Raw genomic sequence first — 21,172 nt, 5'->3', positions numbered from 1 at the left:
AACTGGAAGCTTGTGAATCTGATCTGGTGTGTTCAGGTGTCCTGAGACAGGGGGCGCTGTTTCTAAAATGAGTTCCTCAGAGATGACCGAGACTGACAATGGAACCCACGGCCCTGCGAGAAAGAGGTAAAAATGCATGAATCACAGAGTCAATGTGCTGTGAGTTAGAGCTGCAGTAAGAGGATGAGTTTAACTGGAACATCTGTCTCCATGTGCTGTGAGTTAGAGCTGCAGTAAGAGGATGAGTTTAACTGGAAGCTCTGTCTCCATGTGCTGTGAGTTAGAGCTGCAGTAAGAGGATGAGTTTAACTGGAAGCTCTGTCTCCATGTGCTGTGAGTTAGAGCTGCAGTAAGAGGATGAGTTTAACTGGAAGCTCTGTCTCCATGTACTGTGAGTTAGAGCTGCAGTAAGAGGATGAGTTTAACTGGAAGCTCTGTCTCCATGTGCTGTGAGTTAGAGCTGCAGTATAACGATGAGTTTAACTGGAAGCTCTGTCTCCATGTACTGTGAGTTAGAGCTGCAGTAAGAGGATGAGTTTAACTGGAAGCTCTGTCTCCATGTGCTGTGTGTTAGAGCTGCAGTAAGAGGATGAGTTTAACTGGAAGCTCTGTCTCCATGTACTGTGAGTTAGAGCTGCAGTAAGAGGATGAGTTTAACTGGAAGCTCTGTCTCCATGTGCTGTGAGTTAGAGCTGCAGTAAGAGGATGAGTTTAACTGGAAGCTCTGTCTCCATGTTCTGTGAGTTAGAGCTGCAATTAGAGGATGAGTTTAACTGAAATCTTTGTCTCCATGTTTTGTTTACAGGGTCCAGGTAGATAGGGCTGGGTCACCTGTACCCAGCTGTCTGTCTATGAAGAGTGACCGTTCAATGGAACCTCCAATCGAGTTCAGTGCAGAATTCACAGGTGATCAAAGGTAATGAAACACGTTCATATTGCATTAGACCTGCAGCAAGTGGATGAGTTTAACTGGAAGCTCTGTCTCCATGTGCTGTGAGTCAGAGCTGCAGTAAGATGATGAGTTTAACTGGAAGCTCTGTCTCCATGTGCTGTGAGTTAGAGCTGCAGTAAAAGGATGAGTTTAACTGGAACATCTGTCTCCATGTGCTGTGAGTTAGGCCTGCAGCAAGAGGATGAGTTTAACTGGAAACTCTGTCTTCATGTGCTGTGAGTTAGAGCTGCAGTAAGAGGATGATTTTAACTGGAAGCTCTATCTTCATGTACTGTGAGTTAGCGCTGCAGTAAGAAGATGAATTTAACAGTAAACTTTGTCTCATGATTTGTTCACAGGATCCACTGCTCACCGGCGTCCAACCGTCTTGTAGAGAGGAGTTCAGAGAAACTCTTCTCAAAACAGGTATTATTTATATTTTTTTCTATTTTAATATTTGCTTGTGTGATTGTCTTGTACTGTACACTGCATTTCCTTTTTATATATGATCGCATGACAAATAATGAATTAGTAGCCTTTAATTGATAAGATTGAATATGTAATCAGGTTTTTTAATTTTGTACCTGGCCCTCCTGGGCTCACAGAAAGATGCAAATTCTTGTTTAGACTCCAAACAGAGTGTTTGAAGCATGCAGTTTATAGTCAGAATTCTCCAAATGTATTTGTGGCAAACACGCCTGCCACAGGCCACCGAAGTGGCTTTCCTTGGGGCCCTCCAGCACAGAGACACAGGGAGGAGATGTTAAAACAGTCCACATTTATTCCAGAGGGTTTGGCAAGATGGTAACGCCAAATGAGCAGCTGTAAAAACCCTGTCATGACCGAAGCTCCCTGGTGTGGGTGGGGATGGCAGATTTAACCTGTGCGCAGTGATTACCTCACTACGCACAGGTGCAGCCACTCCTGTTCCTGGGTCCAATTAGCCTGGCCAATTATCTAATTCTTAACCAATTATCCAATTGGCCAGGTCTAATTAGCTTGACCCAGGGCAGGTGTGGCTGCTTTAACCAGCCATCCCCACACCACAGTATTGCACTAAGAAACTGATTTATTCTATGGGAACTCTTGATTTATCACAAGTAGTGTCTCTACAAAACCACACAATAAAATGTCCAGTGTTAATTCAACTCTCAACTCTTTTAACAGATAATGTTTCATCCCACTCTGCAATGTGGGACCAAATGTTATCTGTTAAGAGTTGAATTAACACTGGACATTAACTGGACATTTTACTGTGCATTAATCAGGGATAAAAGGTGCACTTCAAACTTGAGGCTTTGGACCTTCTGCATGTATTCTGTTTAAAAGTATCTGTCCCCGTTCTGGCCTTCCTATAAGAGAAAACATGAGACATATTGCAAGAATCTGATTGTTTCAATGGCTCTGATACAGCACACCACTTCATGTGTTTATTTCACACAGTGATACAGCACACCTCTTCATGTACTTGTTTCACACCGATACAGCACACCACTTCATGTGGTTATTTCACACTGATACAGCACACCACTTCATGTGTTTATTTCACACACTGATACAGCACACCTCTTCATGTGTTTATTTCTCACTGATACAACACACCTCTTCATGTGTTTATTTCACACACTGATACAGCACACCTTTTTTTGTGTTTATTTCACACTGATACAGCACACCTCTTCATGTGTTTATTTCACACTGATACAGCACACCTCTTCATGTGTTTATTTCACACTAATACAGCTGACCAGCAGCCCTGTGAAGCAGAAGGATCTCACTGACTCACTGGAGAGAGATGAGCAGCACAGTAAGAGTTTTCACTCATTGCTACTGTGTGTCCATTTGAATGCTGAAATGAGCTTAGCATTCAAATATAACGGAGTACAATGTTTTGTAATGTTTTGTTGATTTATAGCATCTACACTTTCATAATAGTGTTTTACGTCAACAGTCTTGCATATAGAAAACATCACACACTACATGTACACAAAGGTGTTTAAATTAAAATATTGCATCCAGCAGTGATTATGGGGCAAGCAAATGCATATGAGATTAAATGTCCCTGAAAGAGATTCAAATCTGGTCTGAGTTTTTATCCAGGATTAATGAGCACTGAGCATAAAAATTATAAGATGATTAAATTAATACATGACCCATGAAGACCATATTTACCACATCATACTATGAAAAATTAATAAATTGAATGTGATAAAGGAATTGAATCCTTTTTCATTGTTTGATATGTTTTCATTTTGTGTGTAGAACAGACTGTGAGAAGTGTGTAACACCTTAAGATGTGTGTAAACCAAAATTGACTGCATATGTATTTTTTATTATCTGTTCTGTTATTTTAAACATTGTTTCTCATGTTTCCTCTCCTCAGATAAATCCATAGAAAGAGCCCAGCAGGCAATGAAAACTGCTCTGAAGAAGAAGTTTGAATGCATATTTGATGGTTTAGCAAAGCAGGGCAACCCAACCCTCCTCAATGAGATCTATACAGAGCTCTACATCACAGAGGGGGGAAGTGGGGGGATCAATGATGAACACGAGGTCAGACACATTGAGACAGCATCCAAGAGACACACCACACAGGAGACTGCAATCCTCTGCAATGACATCTTTAAGCCTTTACCTGGACAAGAGAAACCCATCAGAACTGTGCTTACAAAGGGCATCGCTGGCATTGGGAAAACAGTCTCTGTGCAGAAGTTCATTCTGGACTGGGCAAATGGAAAAGCCAATCAGGACATTGATTTCATTTTCACTCTTCCTTTCCGAGATCTGAATCTGAAAAAGCAGGGAGAATTTAGCCTCATGGAACTTCTGCAGCACTACTTTCCGCAACTGAAAGAGATCAAAAGTTCTGAAGATGATGAAGTCAAAGTTGTGTTCATCTTTGATGGTCTGGATGAGTGTCGACTTCCTCTAGATTTCCAAAGCAATAAGATCTGCTGTGATATAACAGAGTCATCATCAGTGGATGTGCTGCTGACCAACCTCATTCTGGGGAATCTGCTTCCCTCTGCTCTCCTCTGGATCACCTCCCGACCAGCAGCAGCCAATCAGGTCCCTCCTGAGTGCGTCCACCAGGTGACAGAGGTACGAGGGTTCAAGGATCCACAGAAGGAGGAATACTTTAGGAAGAGAATCAGAGATGAGATAAAGGCCAGCAGAATTATCTCACACGTAAAGTCATCCAGGAGTCTGCACATCATGTGTCACATACCAGTCTTCTGCTGGATTTCTGCCACTGTTCTGGAGACAATGTTGGATAAAGTGAGTGGAGACCTGCCCAAAACTCTGACTGAAATGTACACACACTTCCTGCTCATTCAGACTAATGTGAAGAATGAGAAGTATCATGGCACCAATGAGACAACCCCAAAGAAAATGTCAGCATCAAATACAGAAATCATCCTGAAACTGGGGCAGCTGGCTTTACTACAGCTGGAAAGGGGCAATCTGATATTCTATGAAGAGGACCTGAGAGAGATGGGCATTGATGTCAGTGAAGCTTCAGTGTACTCTGGGGTGTGCACAGAGATCTTTAAAGAGGAGTGTGGGTTGGGTGAGGAGAAGGTCTACTGCTTTGTGCATCTGAGCATTCAGGAGTATCTGGCTGCCTTGTTTGTGTTTCATTCATGTGTGAATGAGAACAGAAATGTACTCAGAGCAGAAGAATCAAAACCTTGCAGTGACAGAGTGCAGCTGTCTGAGTTACACAGGACTGCAGTGGATCAGGCCTTAGAGAGTAAGAATGGACACCTGGACCTTTTCCTCAGATTCCTTCTAGGCCTCTCTCTGGACTCCATTCAGACTCTATTAGGAGGAATACTGACACAGACAGGAAGCAGATCACCTGTACCAGATCCACAGACACAGACAGGAAGCAGATCAGAGAGCATTGAGAAAACAGTATTGTACATAAAGGAGAGGATCAAAGAAGAATCTTCAGCAGAGAGGACCATAAATCTGTTCCACTGTCTCAATGAACTGAATGACAACTCTCTAGTGGAGGAAATCAAGAATTTCCAGAGATCAGGAAAACTCTCTAATGAAAAGCTGGAACCACACCAATGTTCAGCCCTGGCCTTTGTGTTACTGATGTCAGAGGAGATCCTAGATGAGTTTGACTTGAAGACCTACAACACATCAAAGGCAGGACATCAGAGACTGGTACCAGTAGTCAGGAACTGCAGGAAGGCCATGTGAGTATTATGTAATTATTAAAGTAGATAATGTTTTTATAAACACTTCATAGTTAAAGTGAAAATAGAATACAATAAAATTGTCAAGCGAGTGAGAATTATGATTTTTGAGTCAAGCTATTTTAACAGATTGTGCCCTCATTTAATGAATACGGAAGTACCATCAAATGTAAAAAATGTATCCAACATGTAAAATGTATTTTTTAGATTTAATTTACATATTATCATTAAAGATACCAGTTATTAAATACATCATGAATTCCTTGTTAGGCAAACAAATATGATGGATCAATAATGGTCCAAACATACAACTCGCAGATTTAAATGAAGAGAGGGTATAGTATGTTACAGTATTAAGATGAACATATTCCCCATCAAATAAAAAAATACAAGCTACACTTCCTTTACACAAAATTAGACAGACATGGAAAATAAATAACATACTTGTGAAAAAAATGAATGAAAGGTACCGCAGAACCGCAGCTTGTCCATCCCACTGTGACCCAGGATGGTAAAATAAGCAGCTAAAGAATCAAGACCAGAGATCCAAGACTGTGATCAAAAAAGACCAAGGCACAGCTGAGAAGCCAGGTAAATGGCACAAGATCAAAGGCTCACTTTTGCTTTACAGGCCAACACTTTATTTCAATTTTTTTGTAATTTGTATTTTAACAAAGGAGCTTTGTCACTAAGCAGCTTTACAGAGAACTGACCCCCAAAGAGTAAGCCTAGGGCAACAGTGGCAAGGAAAAACTCCCTGACTGATAACAGGAAGAAACCTTGAACAGAACCGGACTCAGAGGGGGAACCCATCTGCCGTGGGCAGGCACCGGTTTGTTATGGAAAATCAACAGTGGCTGGAGGCGGGGGTGCCCAGCTGGTCTAGCTGGTCTAGGGCTGGAGCTCCGGGTCGGGGGGGGTGCTCAGCAAACTTGGGCTAGAGCTCCGGGCAGGTGCCTAGAGCTGAGGAAGACCAGAAAAAAAACATTGTTAGGGGGTCCAAATGGTAGATTAGCAAGCAGAGCAGAAGAAACAGAGGTGCCCACGTGCGATAAGGAAAACCCTGCAGAATGAGGCTATACCCCTCTTATATTGTTCATGAAAATGAGATATTTTTTCAAAATTATGATTAATGTAATGCTGGGTTTGATTTGGGAGAGGCAAGTGTGGTTATGAATGAAATGTTTGTGTTACTGTATTGTGAGATTAGTTCAGGCAGTAAATGCACCATGTTACAAGGCCAGTAGTGCCACCCTGGTCTCTGCTTTATTCTGGTGTAGGCTGACCCAGAATCCAATAGTGCCTGTAGACAGAGTGAAAACAGGAAGGTAGAGGAATTGTAGGATATAATGGGTGTCAGGGTGAGGTCTTCTCAGGGGACTGTTAAAGTGCCTGTTTTTGAGGTAATTCTGTGGCTTATCTCAGGCTAAAGTCTGGCCTGTACAAGGTTCTGAAGTTTCCTAAAGCCTGGAAAAAGTTAAATGGTGTCTCCTTGGACAGCACCATCAAATGTATCACTATTCCAACAAAAGGAACTCAAAGGGATCATTAACAGTTCCTACATTACATTACATTCATTTAGCAGACGCTTTTATCCAAAGCGACGTACAAAAAGTGCATTTTCATGATCGTAGACAACTGCTGAACACGGGTTCAGTAAGGTACAATTACTTATTTTGTAAAGCTATTTCTAGCCGAGAACAAAGAACGCTATCCTGGTCTGACATCTGCAAAGCCAAACTAGGCAGAAGAATAAGCTACAGTATTAGGACGAATACAATTTACCAAGAAGTGCAGGGATGGGGCAACATGTAACAAGTGATAGGAAAAGGGTTTTTTTTTTTTTTTTAAATATATACAGCGTGGTGGTGGTTATTCTAGGTATAGTCTGAAGAGATGAGTCTTCAGGCCACGGCGGAAGATGGATAGTGAGGGGGAGGTTCGGAGAGGGACGGGGAGTTCATTCCACCACTGGGGAACCAGGGTGGAGAAGCTCTGTGATCCCTTCGGGCGGGTGGGAGGGGTTGCAAGACGCCCTGCTGCCGCAGAGCGGAGTGGTCGAGCAGGCACATAGAATTGAGTCATGTCCTGCAAGTAGATGGGGGCTGTCCTGTTGGCGGCAGTGTAGGCAAGGGTCAGGGCTTTGAATCGGATCCTGGCAGCGACCGGTAGCCAGTGAAGTGATCGCAGCAGAGGAGTGACATGGGAGAATTTGGGGAGGTTGTAGATGAGTCGGGCAGCAGCATTCTGAATCATCTGTAGTGGCTGTATGGCACAAGCTGGCAGGTTTGCAAGGAGAGAGTTGCAGTAATCAAGGCGAGAGGTCACCGTAGCCTGGACGAGCAGCTGGGTGGAGTGCGTCGTCAGGTATGGTCGAATCCTCCTGATGTTGTATAGGAGGAATCTGCAGGACCGTGATGTTGCCTTGATGTGCTCCTTGAGGTCCAGCTGGTCATCCAGGACCACCCCAGGCTCTTTGCAGAGTGAGAGGCAGTCACTGTGGTGCCATCAACCGTGATGAGAGTTCACGAAGCAAGGAGGTCTTGTACGGGAAGAAGAGCAGCTCAGTTTTGTTGAGGTTGAGCTTCAGATGGTGGCTGGCCATCCAGGTGGAGATGTCAGCCAGGCAGGAAGAGATCTTATCATTGATCTGTGTGGCCGAGGGGGGGAAAGAAAAGAAGAGTTGTGTGTCATCTGCATAACAATGATAGGAAAAACCATGTGAATTAATGACTGAACCAAGAGATCTGGTGTATAAGGAGAACAGCAGAGGACCCAGTACAGATCCCTGCGGCACTCCCGTAACAAGTGGATGAGAGGCAGAGGCAGACCCCTTCCAGGTGACCTGGTAGGTCCTATCTGCAAGATAGGAAGCGAACCAAGACAGGGCAGTCCCGGCAATTCCCATCCCAGCCAAGGTGGAGAGGAGTATTTTATGGTTGACCGTGTCAAAAGCTGCAGACAGGTCAAGAAGGATCAGGACAGAGGAAAGGCGTGAGGCTCTTGCAGTGGCAAGTGCCTCCGTCACAGCTAGTAGTGCAGTCTCTGTTGAGTGCCCGGATCGGAAGGCAGACTGGTGAGGGTCTAGCAGGTTGTTCTGATGGAGAAAAGAGGTTAATTGTTTAAGAACTGCTCGTTCAAGGGTTTTGGACAGAAAGGGTAGAAGGGATACGGGTCGATAATTTATTACATCGGAGGGGTCTAAGGTGGGTTTTTTGAGTAGTGGGGTAACACGAGCCATCTTAAAAACAGAGGGAACATGACCAGAGGAGAGAGAGGAATTAACAATGGAAGACAGATAGGGAAGGAGCTCGCTGGAGATAGATTGGAGAACTTTAGATGGGATGGGGTCAAGTGGACAGGTGGTTGCGCGATGAGAGGTGATGAGTTGTAATACATCGGAGTCCTCCAGCATTTCAAAGGAGGTCAGTGTGGCTGTGGGGTTGTCCTGGGGGGTTGGGGGGCTCACTGGATGGGTGAAGGAGTTCCGGATTGTAGCCACCTTTCCTTCAAAGGCGGCCAGAAAGTCATCTGCGGAGAGGGAAGAGGGAGGTGGGGGTGGAGGAGGAATGAGGAGGGAAGAGAAGGTGGAGAATAGTTTACGTGGATTAGAGACACATGCGCTGATCTTGGATTGGAAAAAAGAGGCTTTTGCAGACATGAGGGCAGATGTAAAAGTCGCCAGCAGGGTATGGTATGCGGTCAGGTCATCAGAGGATCGGGATTTTCTCCATTTCCTCTCTGCGGCCCGCAGTGATGTTCTGCTGGAGCGTAGTGACTCGGTCAGCCATGGGCAGGGGGGTGAGGAGCGTGCTGGTTTGGAGATAAGAGGACAAAGTGAGTCGAGGGACTGAGAGAGGCAGGAGTTGAGGGTGGAGGTGGCAAGGTCAGCTGGCAGGTTAGAGAAAGACGCAGGAGGGGGAAGTGTAGACAGAGCAGTGGAGACGAGGGAGGATTGTGACAGAGTAGGGAGATTTCTCCTGAAAGTTACTGTGGGTGAGCTATTGGATGAATTGAGGGGGAGTGAATAGGAGAGGAGAGAAAAAGAAAGAAGTGGTCCGAGACATGGAGGGGAGTCACTGCAAGTTGGGGAATGGAGCAGCCTCTGGTGAATACAAGGTCTAGTTGGTTACCAGCCTTGTGTGTGGGGGGGGGAGGAGGACAGGGATAGGGCGAAAGACTGGAGGAGTGAGGCAACCCTGGACAGTTGGGAGGTTTCTGGTGGGAGGTTGAAGTCTCCCAGTAGAATAGCAGGAGTGCCATCCTCAGGGAGGGAGCTCAGGAGTCCAGAAATGAGCCGAGTGGACCTGGAGGGCGGTACAGAACAATAATTTGAAATTTTGAGGGATGAGTTACAGTAATCGCATGAAATTCAAAGGAGGAGAAAGTAGGGTTAGGACTGGGGAGGACAAAGAACTTCCAGGACAAGGAAATGAGTAAACCGGTACCCCCGCCTCGGCCAGAGGCCCTGGGGGTGTGCGAAAAGGAGTATCCCGCAGACAGTGCAGCTGGGGTGGCGGTGTTATCGGGAGTGATCCAGGTTTCCGTGAGAGCCAGGAAGTCAAGAGACTTCGTCTTGGCAAAGGCAGTAATGAAGTCAGCTTTCTGGACAGCTGACTGGCAGTTCCATAATCCACCTGTGACAGTGAATTCCTGAGGTGTGGATAAGGGTGGGTAGATCAAGTTAGTTAAATTACGCCTGCGGTGAACAGACCATTTGGGGCGAGGCAGCGCGCACAAGGGAATGGGGTTTAAAAACATGATAAACTGACGACGAGGCTGCCTATGGCTATAATGGAGCTATAAATACTGGGTGACAATTACGTGCTTGCATTAGCTTCATTAGGGCAGATAAGCACCAGGTGAAGCTACTGGAAATTAGCTCAACAATACGGGGCAGTTAAACACCAATCCCCACACACAGTTTCACTAACGCCTTTAACTAACTAACAACAGCAAGTCAACTACAGATATTCTCAGCTAACGCACAACTAAGCTTGCTGACTAGCAACAGTTGAGACAAGTTTTAAAAAAGATTACCTAAATTACACACAACTATGTTCTCTAACTAGCAACAGCAGAAACAAATCAAGTTTAGATACGCTTATCTGAATCGCGGGGGACGGCAGAAGCGACGGCAGAAGCGACGACACAATCAGATGCACACTCATAGCTTTGGTTTCACTATCTGGTTATGTGTAACACCAGCAGAACAGATGCACTGCACTACATGGTTATATATAACCTCAGCAAAACAGACAGACTGCACTACAGTACCTGGTTATGTGTGAACAGATCACTTTTTTGCATTCTTGTTTCTAAAGTGAATCTGGCTTTTGTATTGTGCTGGCTGTGTGTTGGCTTGCAATGCTGTGAGTAGTTAGTCACAGTTACCAGCAAAAGTAAAGAAGCAGAGCCTAACTCACTATCCACTCTGAGAGATTTTATTTCTGAGTTATTTCTTGCATCTTTACTTTTGGTTGTATCTGTGCCAAATGCCAGAAGAAAGGGGGCCATTTGGGTAAGAATTTCATCTGTAGAACTGTCAGAGTTCTGTCCAACAGGACGTCTAATTCTCAGGCCTAAAGTGCTGCAGTTGGAGATTGTAGCAAAGTCATTTTCCTCAGAGCATCAGTAACTTTAAATCCTCAATATAACTCTTCATCACTCAGTGTGATTACTGTTACATTGCACATATCAGATTTTACAGTATATTGCGCTATTTAAAAATACAATAATTTATCAACTCTCTTTTGCAGACTGAACAGCTGTGGTTTCACAGAGAAGACCTGTGAAATTGTGGCCTCTGCTCTCCAGTCATCAAACTCACCCCTGAGAGATCTGGACCTCAGCTACAATAACCTGGGAGATTCAGGAGTGAAGCTGCTCTCTGCTGGACTGATGAGTCCAAACTGTGAACTACAGAGACTGGGGTGAGTAGTGCTGTGTACTGTCTGACCTTAACTAAATAGAATTAGTGATTTTGGCTCTGTGCAGTGAACTATATAAAGTGCTTTCTCTCTGTTTACTCCTGTGTCCACCAGCATTCTTTCTTTGTCCACATTGTTCTCATCCCTCTCTTCTAACTGCTCTAGCACAACAAAGAAAAGCAGGATAAACCCTCATGAGTCTTAGGGTTGCCAGGTTTGTGGTTCTTGACCAGAATGTTTTCAGTGGAGTCTGTAGTATCAGGTCACAGGTGATGACTGAATGCTGAATGCATGATTGACATTGTAAAATATTGACCACTTCAGTACAGTAATATGTTTCACGTCGATCATAACATAACAAAAATAACATAACATAACGATGAGAATAGGCCATTCAGCCCGACATGCTCGCCATCTTCCTACCTACCACTAGTGCTAAGTTTACCTACAAACTAGATAGTATCCAGCATCGTATCAACCCCCAGAATTTCTGCCCCTACTGCATGACATGCGCCAAGCTATTCTACACAGTGACTACTCTCTGTGTGAAAAAATACTTCCTAACGTCGGTGCAGAATTTACCTTTTGCTAATTTCCTTTTATGCCCCCTCGTCATACTAACAGAGCTGAACCTGAAGAATCTCTTGTAGTTCACTTTGTTGATCCCCTTTATGAATTTAAAAGACTCAATCAAATAACCATGAGTCTACTTTTACTAAGCTTGAAGAAGTTAAGCATCTGAAGTTTTTCCTCAAAACTTTTTTCTTTCATACCAGGAACCAGTTTGGTTTCCCTTCTTTCAACCTTTTCCAGATCCTCTATATCTTTCTTGTAGTACAGTCACCAGAACTGCACACAGTTCACTGAGTGTGGTCTGACAAAGGCATTGTATAAAATATTTATAACTTCCTTGGATTTACAGGGCTCCAGACTAACTTTTTACATTGGATGCACTGGTGCGCCTAACTTTTTCATTTAGGTGCACCAGTACATAATTTAGTTGCACCCAAAATATTTCACCACGCCTTTTGGCACCGTAATAATACATTTTAAGTGTTACCTTTTTTGTCAGTTCCCATACACATTGGTAATTTTTTAACACATTATGTAAATGATTGTAAACAGGAATAAAGGGCAGATAAATGTTTTTTCTTTATTTAAATCACAGCACAAACAAGAAATGGCAATAACCTCAATTGTTTAAAAAATAAACTTAAAAAGTGCTGATGTTTAAAGTGCTTGACAAACTGAAATAAATAAATCAAACTCAAATAACTCAAATAAAAGTGTGCGCTGCTCCCGGAGGAGTACAGGGCGCGGTTTCACACATACACACTAATGACGCGCGGATCGGCTCTGACGTCATCCGAATCCGCATGTACGCCATCATCCACCCGCCACCCACCCAAACAAATTATTTTCTCCGATTTAGAGACCCGCACCGATCACACATTACCGCTATTTCTCATTATTTCGCAGCTGTTGCATATGACATACCCTGCACTTGACTCGTCATTCACTAAATCGCTCCCACACGGAACTTTTCTTCCCTTCTTTTTTTTAATTCTCCTTTTTTTATTTTCTCTCGGATCTTTTTTGCCTCCATTGCTGCTTAAGACAAATGGACGCCGCAATTGGCGCAACCAGAGTCTAGTCTGCTAATTCGCGCCTGACGAAAAATGAAGCTTAAAATATGTTCACATTTTAGAGAATGTAATTAATATTTTCCTCATTAATGATGTATTATTTCACCCACCCGTAACCCATCCGCTATTAATCAGAATGTTAATTTTTATGACTCGGCCCACCCGATCCGCAGATTAACCGTGGTGCCCACTCAGGCACTAAAAACCACGTACGTGGGCCAGATGGGGGCGCTATAACAAAGGGTTTTGCATAAAAGGCCATAACTGTCACACCATAAGTCAGATCAACACAAAACTTCATCGACCTATGCATCTGAACGTGCTCTACAACTTTGCCATTGGCCCCACCTATGTCCGCCATATTATTTGCCCGCCATTTAGACTTTTTAGTTGGGGTGTGGCAGTTTTCTCTGCAAAAATGTCTGAGGCTCAGCAACCATAAGGTGTAGACCAACCAAATTTGGTAGGTGGGTTCCTATGGCCCCCCACTACTCAGGCACTAAACCTATGTCTGCCAGATGGTGGCGCTATAACAAAGGATCATACTTTAAAAGGCCATAACTCCCACACCGTAAGTCTGATCAACACAAACCTTCATCAACTGATGCATCTGAATGTGCTCTACAACTTTCCTCTTGGGAGCACCTACGTCCGCCGTATGGTTTGCACACCATTTGGCCTTTTTCATTAGGTGGGGAGCGGAAAAGCCGGAGCTCCAAATCTAAACGGTTACGACATCGAGTAAACTTCTTTACGGCAAGCGACAACCATGGCGACGCAAGTAATCCGACATCGTAGGTCTAGTTTTTATCAGTGAAAAGACGGTCTGACAGTGCCACCTAGCGTGCATGCTAGGATAGGCTACCCAAAGTTTTTCAGTAAAACCTTTCTGAGAGGACGAATAATTACTTTTCTTTGGCATGGATCCATTTGAAGACAGTATCGGGTGAGTTCGTTAAGTCTTTAAATCTGTCATTATGGTGAGAAAAAGCTAAACCATTTTAATGGTAGTTTTTGAGTTTCTGTGCAAACGCGCGAAAACACGCTGGTATAATAAAACAATGACGGTAATACATACATAGTCCGCTTCGTTCCGTTGCTACCATAACATAACAGACTATCTTGTGTCTACAGCTGCAGTTTCTCGCTGCAATTTCTAACATTGAATATTCATAAAAGACGCAATTTATGCTGTATTTTGCCAATGTCTAAATAAATAATACGCTACGTTAAAGCTTTGAGAGGATGAATCATTACTTTTCTTTGGCATGGATCCATTTGAAGACAGTATCGGGTGAGTTCGTTAAGTCTTTAAATCTGTCATTATGCTGAGAAATAGCTAAACCATTTCATTGATAGGTTCTGAGTTTCTGTGCAAACGCGCGAAAACACGCTGGTATAATGAAACAATGACGGTAGCCTAATACATATATGGTCCGCTTCGTTCCGTTGCTACCATAACATAACGACCTACAGCTGCAGTTTCTCGCTGCAATTACTAATATTGAATATAAACAAAAGACGCATTATACGCTGTAGTCTGCCAATGTCTAAAATAATACGGTCCATTTGAAGACAACATCGGGTGAGTTCGTTTAGTCTTTAAATCCGTCATTGTGCTGAGAAATCGTATTCTCAATTTAATTTCTAAATTGACTGTAAGCTTAGGGTTGTAACTAGGTAGTTGTTCCGTAGGTGACTTAGTCTTAACTCGTCTTAACTATTGCTTGAATGTTCTCATAGACTGCGTTGTTGCTGTTCTTGTTTGTGTTAGCGTTAATCAGTTTAACCTACTGGGTCCAAGTTGAACTATGCGGATGTTTCCTGCACTTGGAACGGTATTTCTCTCTAGGGTTTTCGGCACACTAATTCCTGGTTATGGTTATACATTTTGTTGTACGTCGCTCTGGATAAGAGCGTCTGCCAAATGCCTGTAATGTAATGTAATGTAATGTAATGCAATATTCCGTAGCAACAAGATAAACCCGACATTAGCCCTAAAATATGCCAATACAGCAGTGAAAAGGCTGCTCACTGAATAACGAAATAAACGAGACAATTAAAAAAAAAATTATACCATGTCATTCTACAGTCAATATCTGGGACTAAACATTTAATAAATATACAATCTTACCATCGGTTTTACGCGTAGAGATGTCCCTTTTTCTGAATGAGTGGTTATATATTGTCTTGGATAATCCGTTTGTGAAATGTCGGATATTTTCAAAAATAGCTGTGCATAATACCACACCTGTTGCTTACGGCGTTGTCGTTCTTCTTAGTCCAATTTGGCTTGATTGACAATTAATTTATTCAGTAGGTGAGAGTATAAGCTTTCTAACGATGTATAACATGTCTGATTTGGCTTTTGGAATAGCGTTTTATAGGTCAGCTTAACCGAAAATTTTCTGATCTGCCAATGTCTACATAAATAAACCGGTAGGCTGCTCTGCGGTCAGCACGCGGGTCGCGAGTTGATATTAAGTCCTTTTTTTAGTTTTTTCTCAATGTCGTCTTTATTATTTGAAATGTGCATTTAGTGTCATTATTCTATCTGTCTCTGTGGCGCTCTGAAATGTGCATTCTCTGCTAAACTGAGCAATGGATTGGAATATGTGTCTGACGTAGTGTTGCACGGTATGCCAAAACTTCAGCACTTTCTGGGTACTTAAAAAAAAAAAAAAAAAAACAGAAAAAAAAACGGTTTCGTATTTGAATTTCCCGATGTTCGGTAATTCTGTGTCAAATGTAAAAGCCAGGGAAATGTGTCTCCTGCATTACTGATTTAGAGGATGAAAAGTGTAGTTTGTCAGAATCTTCGCTAGATGGCAGTAGCAACTAAGGTTGCCAAGTGAGGTGACCTGCGCTTGTGCATTCACTTCCCTGATACAGCGCAAGCTTTGACTCAGTTCACTTCAGTAGCAATAGGTGTTCCAATTTGGAAATATTTTATTATAGATAGATGCTGTATTGTTATTAAAATATGCTGTTTTTCAATCTATTTAAAGGTGAAAGACCTGTTTTAAAAATTATTTACTTTACAACTGTTTAATTTTTGAAATATTTTTAACATTTTTCTATTGTTCAGTGTTGTAACACTATAGGCCTATGCATATTAATATGTTGAAGAGGCTTCAACTTAAAGGTTGTTAATGAACCAGGTTGTTCATAAACCATGAATTCGAAAATGAGGTCAACCCTTGTGGACATTGTTTCTGATCTATTAAGGTAATTTCAGTATCGTTAGGTACCGAGTATCTAATTAGCATCATTTAAGTTTCAAATATCATTTCAGTATTGAGTATCGTAATACTAAACCTGGTATCACTATCAAAGTCAAAATTTTGGTATCGTGACAACACTAGTGTGACACCTTTTTTAGTTGCGGCGCAGAAACGCTGCAGCTGTGCATACACGCCGGACCATCAAAGTGTTACGACATGCCATCTAAGTGTTACGACATAGTAAAGGCCTTGACGGGAAGCGGCCCGGACACATCCATGGCGACGTAACTAAGTCATCCGACAGCATCTCTTAGCACACTATTGGCCGCAAGTCATCAATATTTTATACAATCATCATGATATTCAGTAGATATGTTGGGTGAAGGCATATGATCATGAGGACAAAGCCATTTTTAAATCGCTCCATAGGGGGCGCGATGGTGCCAATGCTTGGACCCCTCCCAACGCCGCTTGCGGCTTTAATTATTATTATTATTTTTCTCCGCTAAAAGTGTCTGAGGCTCAGCACCCATAAGTCCTGGAGCAACCAAATTTGGCAGGTGGGTTCCTATGGCCCCCCACTACTCAGGCACTAAAAAGCACGTAAGTCAGCCAGATGGTGGCGCTATAACAAAGGGTAACGCGTAAAAGCCCATAACGCCCACACCATAAGTTAGATGAACACAAAACTTCATCGACCTATGCATCTGAACGTGCTCTACAACTTTGCCATTGGCCCCACCTTTGTCCGCCATATTGTTTGCCTGCCATTTAGACTTTTTAGTTGGGGCGTGGCAGTTTTCTCTGCAAAAATGTCTGAGGCTCAGCAACCATAAGTTGTAGACCAACCAAATTTGGTAGGTGGGTTCCTATGGCACCCCACTACCCAGGCACTAAAAATCACCTAGAATATTTTCTTATCGCATTCACTGTGGCGTAGCATAAAAGACGATTCACCTAACTAAACGTTGTCAACGATTTTCATAATTTCTTGAGTACTATTATTATTGAGGACTTCAGGGCTTAGCTTAGCTAATTTCTTTGCTGATAGACCTATCTGAAATCGTTTTCTGACGCAAAACAGAAGCGGATAGGACTTTGTCATTGATTCTCTGGCCCCAGCACAAGACAACAACCCAGTCAGATTACTAACCAATGAAGGCAATGAAGCAAAATGCTTCCCTGTTCTTTTCCCCAAAGGAACCGGTACTTTTAACGACACCAGAGAAGAAAAGTTAACCGTATGTAGATATTTCAATAACCGCATACTCAATGCAGATGGAAGATTTGCAAAAAACCTGGACTACATTTTTTATGCACAATATTTATCTGAGATTAACCAAGTGGTCTCAAATGTATCTATTGCACTGAGAAAAGGATATGACTCTGGCAGAAAAATTACATCAGACATGCTAATGAACGAAGATTCACTTCAAAGAATTCTCCATTTTGACGAGGGATACAAATTCACGAAACCTATCAGAGGCACACCTGCTTTCTGGCAAAGTGTTCAGAAAGATCTTTTTGCTATGGTTAGACAGCTTGGAATCCCAACCTGGTTTTGTTCCTTTTCTTCAGCTGACATGCGATGGAAAGAGACATTGCAAATTTTCCTCCGGCTAGAAGGCAAACATATAATATTTGTCCTTAACTTTGACTTGGACGAGTAAACACAAGTGTTACACTTATTCTTATCTAACTCAGTTTGGTAAAGTAGTTCGAACTGTGTTTGTGTAGAAAAAAGAATCCCTCCTTTTAAATGGCAGTCAGTTAAGGATGAATGTTGATTGAATCAAATCCATGTTTTTCAAAAGGGGGGAAGAATCCCCCTTTCATCCCTAGTCCATGCATAGATAATTTGTGAGTAGGAGATGACCAGAGAGAGCCTGCTCAGTCTGTACCCCTCTTACATTGTTCAAGTAGATGAGATATTTTTTCAACATTATGATTAATGTAATGCTGGGTTTGGTTTGGGAGAGGCAAGTGTGGTTATGAATGAAATGTTTGTGTTACTGTATTGTAAGATTAGGTCAGGCAGTAAATGCACCATGTTACAAGGCCAGTAGTGCCACCCTGGTCTCTGCTTTATTCTGGTGTAGGCTGACCCAGAATCCAATAGTGCCTGTAGACAGAGTAAAGACAGGAAGGTAGAGGAATTGTAGGATATAATGGGTGTCAGGGTGAGGTCTTCTCAGGGGACTGTTAAAGTGCCTGTTTTTGAGGTAATTCTGAGGCTTAACTCAGGCTAAAGTCTGGCCTGTACAAGGTTCTGAAGTTTCCTAAAGCCTGGAAAAAGCTAAATGGTGTCTCCTTGGATAGCACCATCAAATGTATCACTATTCCAACAAAATGAACTCATCATTAACAGTTCCTACATAGCTTTGGTTTCACTACCTGGTTATATGTAACACCAGCAAAACAGACAGACTGCACTACATGGTTATATATAACCTCAGCAAAACAGACAGACTGCACTACAGTACCTGGTTATATGTGAACAGATCACTTTTTTGCATTCCTGTTTCTAAAGTGAATCTGGCTTTTGCTGTGTATTGGCTTGCAATGCTGTGGGAAGTTTCTCACAGTTACCAGCAAAAGTAAAGAAGCAGAGCCTAACTCACTATCCACCCTGAGAGATTATTTCTTGCATCTTTACTTTTGGTTGTATCTGTGCCAAATGCCAGAAGAAAGGGGGCCATTTGGGTAAGAATTTAATCTGTAGGACTGTCAGAGTTCTGTCCAACAGGACGTCTAATTCTCAGGCCCAAAGTGCTGCAGTTGGAGAGTGTAGCAAAGTCATTTTCCTCAGAGCATCAGTAACTTTAAATCCTCAATATCACTCTTCATCACTCAATGCGATTACTGTTACATTGCACATATCAGATTTTCAAGTATATTGCACTATTTAATCATACAACAATATATAAACTCTCCTTTCAGATTATACAGCTGTGGCCTCACAGAGACATCCTGTGAAATTGTGGCCTCTGCTCTTCAGTCATCAAACTCACCCCTGAGAGATCTGGACCTCAGCTACAATAACCTGGGAGATTCAGGAGTGAAGCTGCTCTGTGCTGGACTGATGAGCCCAAACTGTAAACTACAGACACTGGGGTGAGTAGTGCTGTGCACTGTGTGACCTTATCTAAATAGAATTGGTGATTATGGCTCTGTGCAGTGAAATATAGGGTTTCCAGGTTTATGGTTCCTGACCAGAATGTAAGTTTTCAGTGGAGTCTGTAGTATCAGGTCACAGGTGATGACTGAATGCTGAATGCATGATTGACATGATTGTAAAATATTGACCACTTCAGTACAGTAATATGTTTCACGTCTATCATAACATAACAAAAATAACATAACATAACATAATATCGAGAATAGGCCATTCAGCCCGACATGCTCGCCATTTTCCTACCTACCACTAGTGCTTGGTTTACCTACAAACTAGATAGTATCCAGCACCATATGGTCATAAACTCTGTAAAACTGAGTGACATGTTGGTCACCAGTCGGCACCCTGAGCCGACCAGAGGAGGATGGGTTTCCCCTTGCGCCTGATTCCTTCTGAGGTCTCTTCCCATCTGCCACAGGGAGTTTCTTCTTGCCTTAGGCTTGCTCCTGTGGGGGTTTAGGCCAGGGTTGTCTGTAATGCGTATTGTGAACAGGAATAAGGGTGCAGATAAATGTTTTTTCTTTATTTAAACCACCGCACAAACAAGAAATGGCAATAACCTCAATTGTTTAAAAAATAAGCTTAAAAACTGCTGATGTTTAAAGTGCTTGACAAACTCAAATAAATAAATCAAACTCAAATAACTCAAATAAAAGTGTGCGCTGCTCCCGGAGGAGTACAGGGCGCGGTTTCACACATACACACTAGTGATGCACGGATCAGCTCTGACGTCATCCGAATCCGCATGTATGCATAAATCATCCACCCGGTGCCCGCGGATATAACTGCGATCCGCACATCACTAATACACACATGCCTTATTTTTTTCCCCACCCGCATTCAGCGAAGAAGAATATCAGGGTCAGAGCCAATCAGAGGCAGAGTAGGGGCGGGTCTTCGCAGAATGCGGGTGGGGGAAAAAATAACGCTACACACACAGAGACAGACCTGCTAAATGTCAGGCACACCGGTGCGACCAATGAAAATGTTTAGTCGCACTTGACAGATTTTTGGTCGCATGTGCACCCAAAATGGTCGCACTCTGGAGCCTTGATTTATACTCACTACTATCCCAGCATCCTGTTGGCTTTTTTACTGCAACAGCACAGTGCCTAGAACCTGAAAGGATTTGATCAACTATTACTCCCAAAATTGAGCACATTCCAATGTCGTTCCTCCCAGGAAGTAATTTAGCCTCATGTTTTTATTTCCCACATGTAGAACTTTACATTGAGCTGTATTGAGTTTCATTTGCCAGGTTTCCACCGACTTCTGGATTCACTTCTATCATATCTTCATCCATCCCCATTATTCACTACCTGCTCTGCACTGTAATGAAATCCATACTTACACTAGAGCTACCGCGGTTACTGCATTACCGCGAAAAGGCAATCACGTGTTGACGACAGGGAAACTTAATGCTATAGGGCATAGGTGCCACGTAGCATTTTGAAGTAAAATATCGCCCTGAGAAGGTCAATGTTGAGGCTGATTTGCTTTCCCGAAACTGGGCACTGAGATGTGGAGAAACCTTTCACAGGGTGATGTGAAGGCGATTTGTGGTCGTGTGCATGTGCAGGAGTCTAGTGACAGTGATGTGCACTTGGCAGACAAGGTGTTCCAGCAGAAGGTGTTCCTGAGCTGTATGCTTTTGCAACTCATCTCAATTTGGGTCAGCTAGAACAGTTCACCCAAGAAGACCTGCGAGAAGCGCAGCTAGAGGACAGTGTTCTCAGAGTAGTTAGAGAGGCTTTGAACACAGGTCAGTGGCCGGCAAACTAGAGCTGCTGCGGTTACTGCATTACCGTGGTAACGCAATCACATCACGTCCACCGCAGAGTCAAGCTGATCACCGCTTCACCGCTGGGTTTTGTTTTTTTCCCGTTTATTTTAGGCCAATTGTTTATGTTCCAATTTTACTCGTAAAAGTTGTGATCTGAAATAAATGCAATGCAATTTTTAAAATAATTATAATTATAATTGTGTAGCCTATTTTCTTCACGCCATGTGTTCAAAAGTTTACACTCACCGTTGTGCAGTTAACGTTCTGATCGG

At 42.9% G+C, this 21,172-nt stretch overlaps 1 protein-coding gene across 4 annotated transcripts; it reads left to right on the top strand.

Annotated features, from left to right (window-relative positions):
- Nucleotides 1-64: 64 nt before the first annotated feature.
- Nucleotides 65-19,075, top strand: LOC135247269 (protein NLRC3-like). 4 transcript variants are annotated; one of them, XM_064320560.1, is made up of 7 exons: nt 65-126; nt 806-916; nt 1,291-1,357; nt 2,675-2,738; nt 3,327-5,142; nt 10,902-11,075; nt 18,883-19,075. In XM_064320560.1, exons 1-7 carry the CDS (start codon nt 68-70, stop codon nt 19,058-19,060), a joined length of 2,469 nt encoding a protein of 822 aa, XP_064176630.1. In that variant the 5' UTR covers nt 65-67; the 3' UTR covers nt 19,061-19,075. The 4 variants fall into 4 exon arrangements, with proteins under 4 accessions (XP_064176630.1, XP_064176627.1, XP_064176631.1 ...); XM_064320557.1 differs by having other exon boundaries at nt 66-126; nt 3,315-5,142; XM_064320561.1 differs by lacking the exon at nt 806-916 and having other exon boundaries at nt 68-126; nt 3,315-5,142.
- The last annotated feature ends 2,097 nt before the right edge of the window (nt 19,076-21,172 follow it).

The sequence above is a fragment of the Anguilla rostrata genome, unplaced genomic scaffold (genome assembly GCF_018555375.3).
Source record: "Anguilla rostrata isolate EN2019 unplaced genomic scaffold, ASM1855537v3 scaf1183, whole genome shotgun sequence".
Lineage (NCBI taxonomy): Eukaryota > Metazoa > Chordata > Actinopteri > Anguilliformes > Anguillidae > Anguilla > Anguilla rostrata.
Note: the sequence above shows the minus strand (reverse complement) of the source record. Positions and strands in the feature narration are given on the sequence as shown.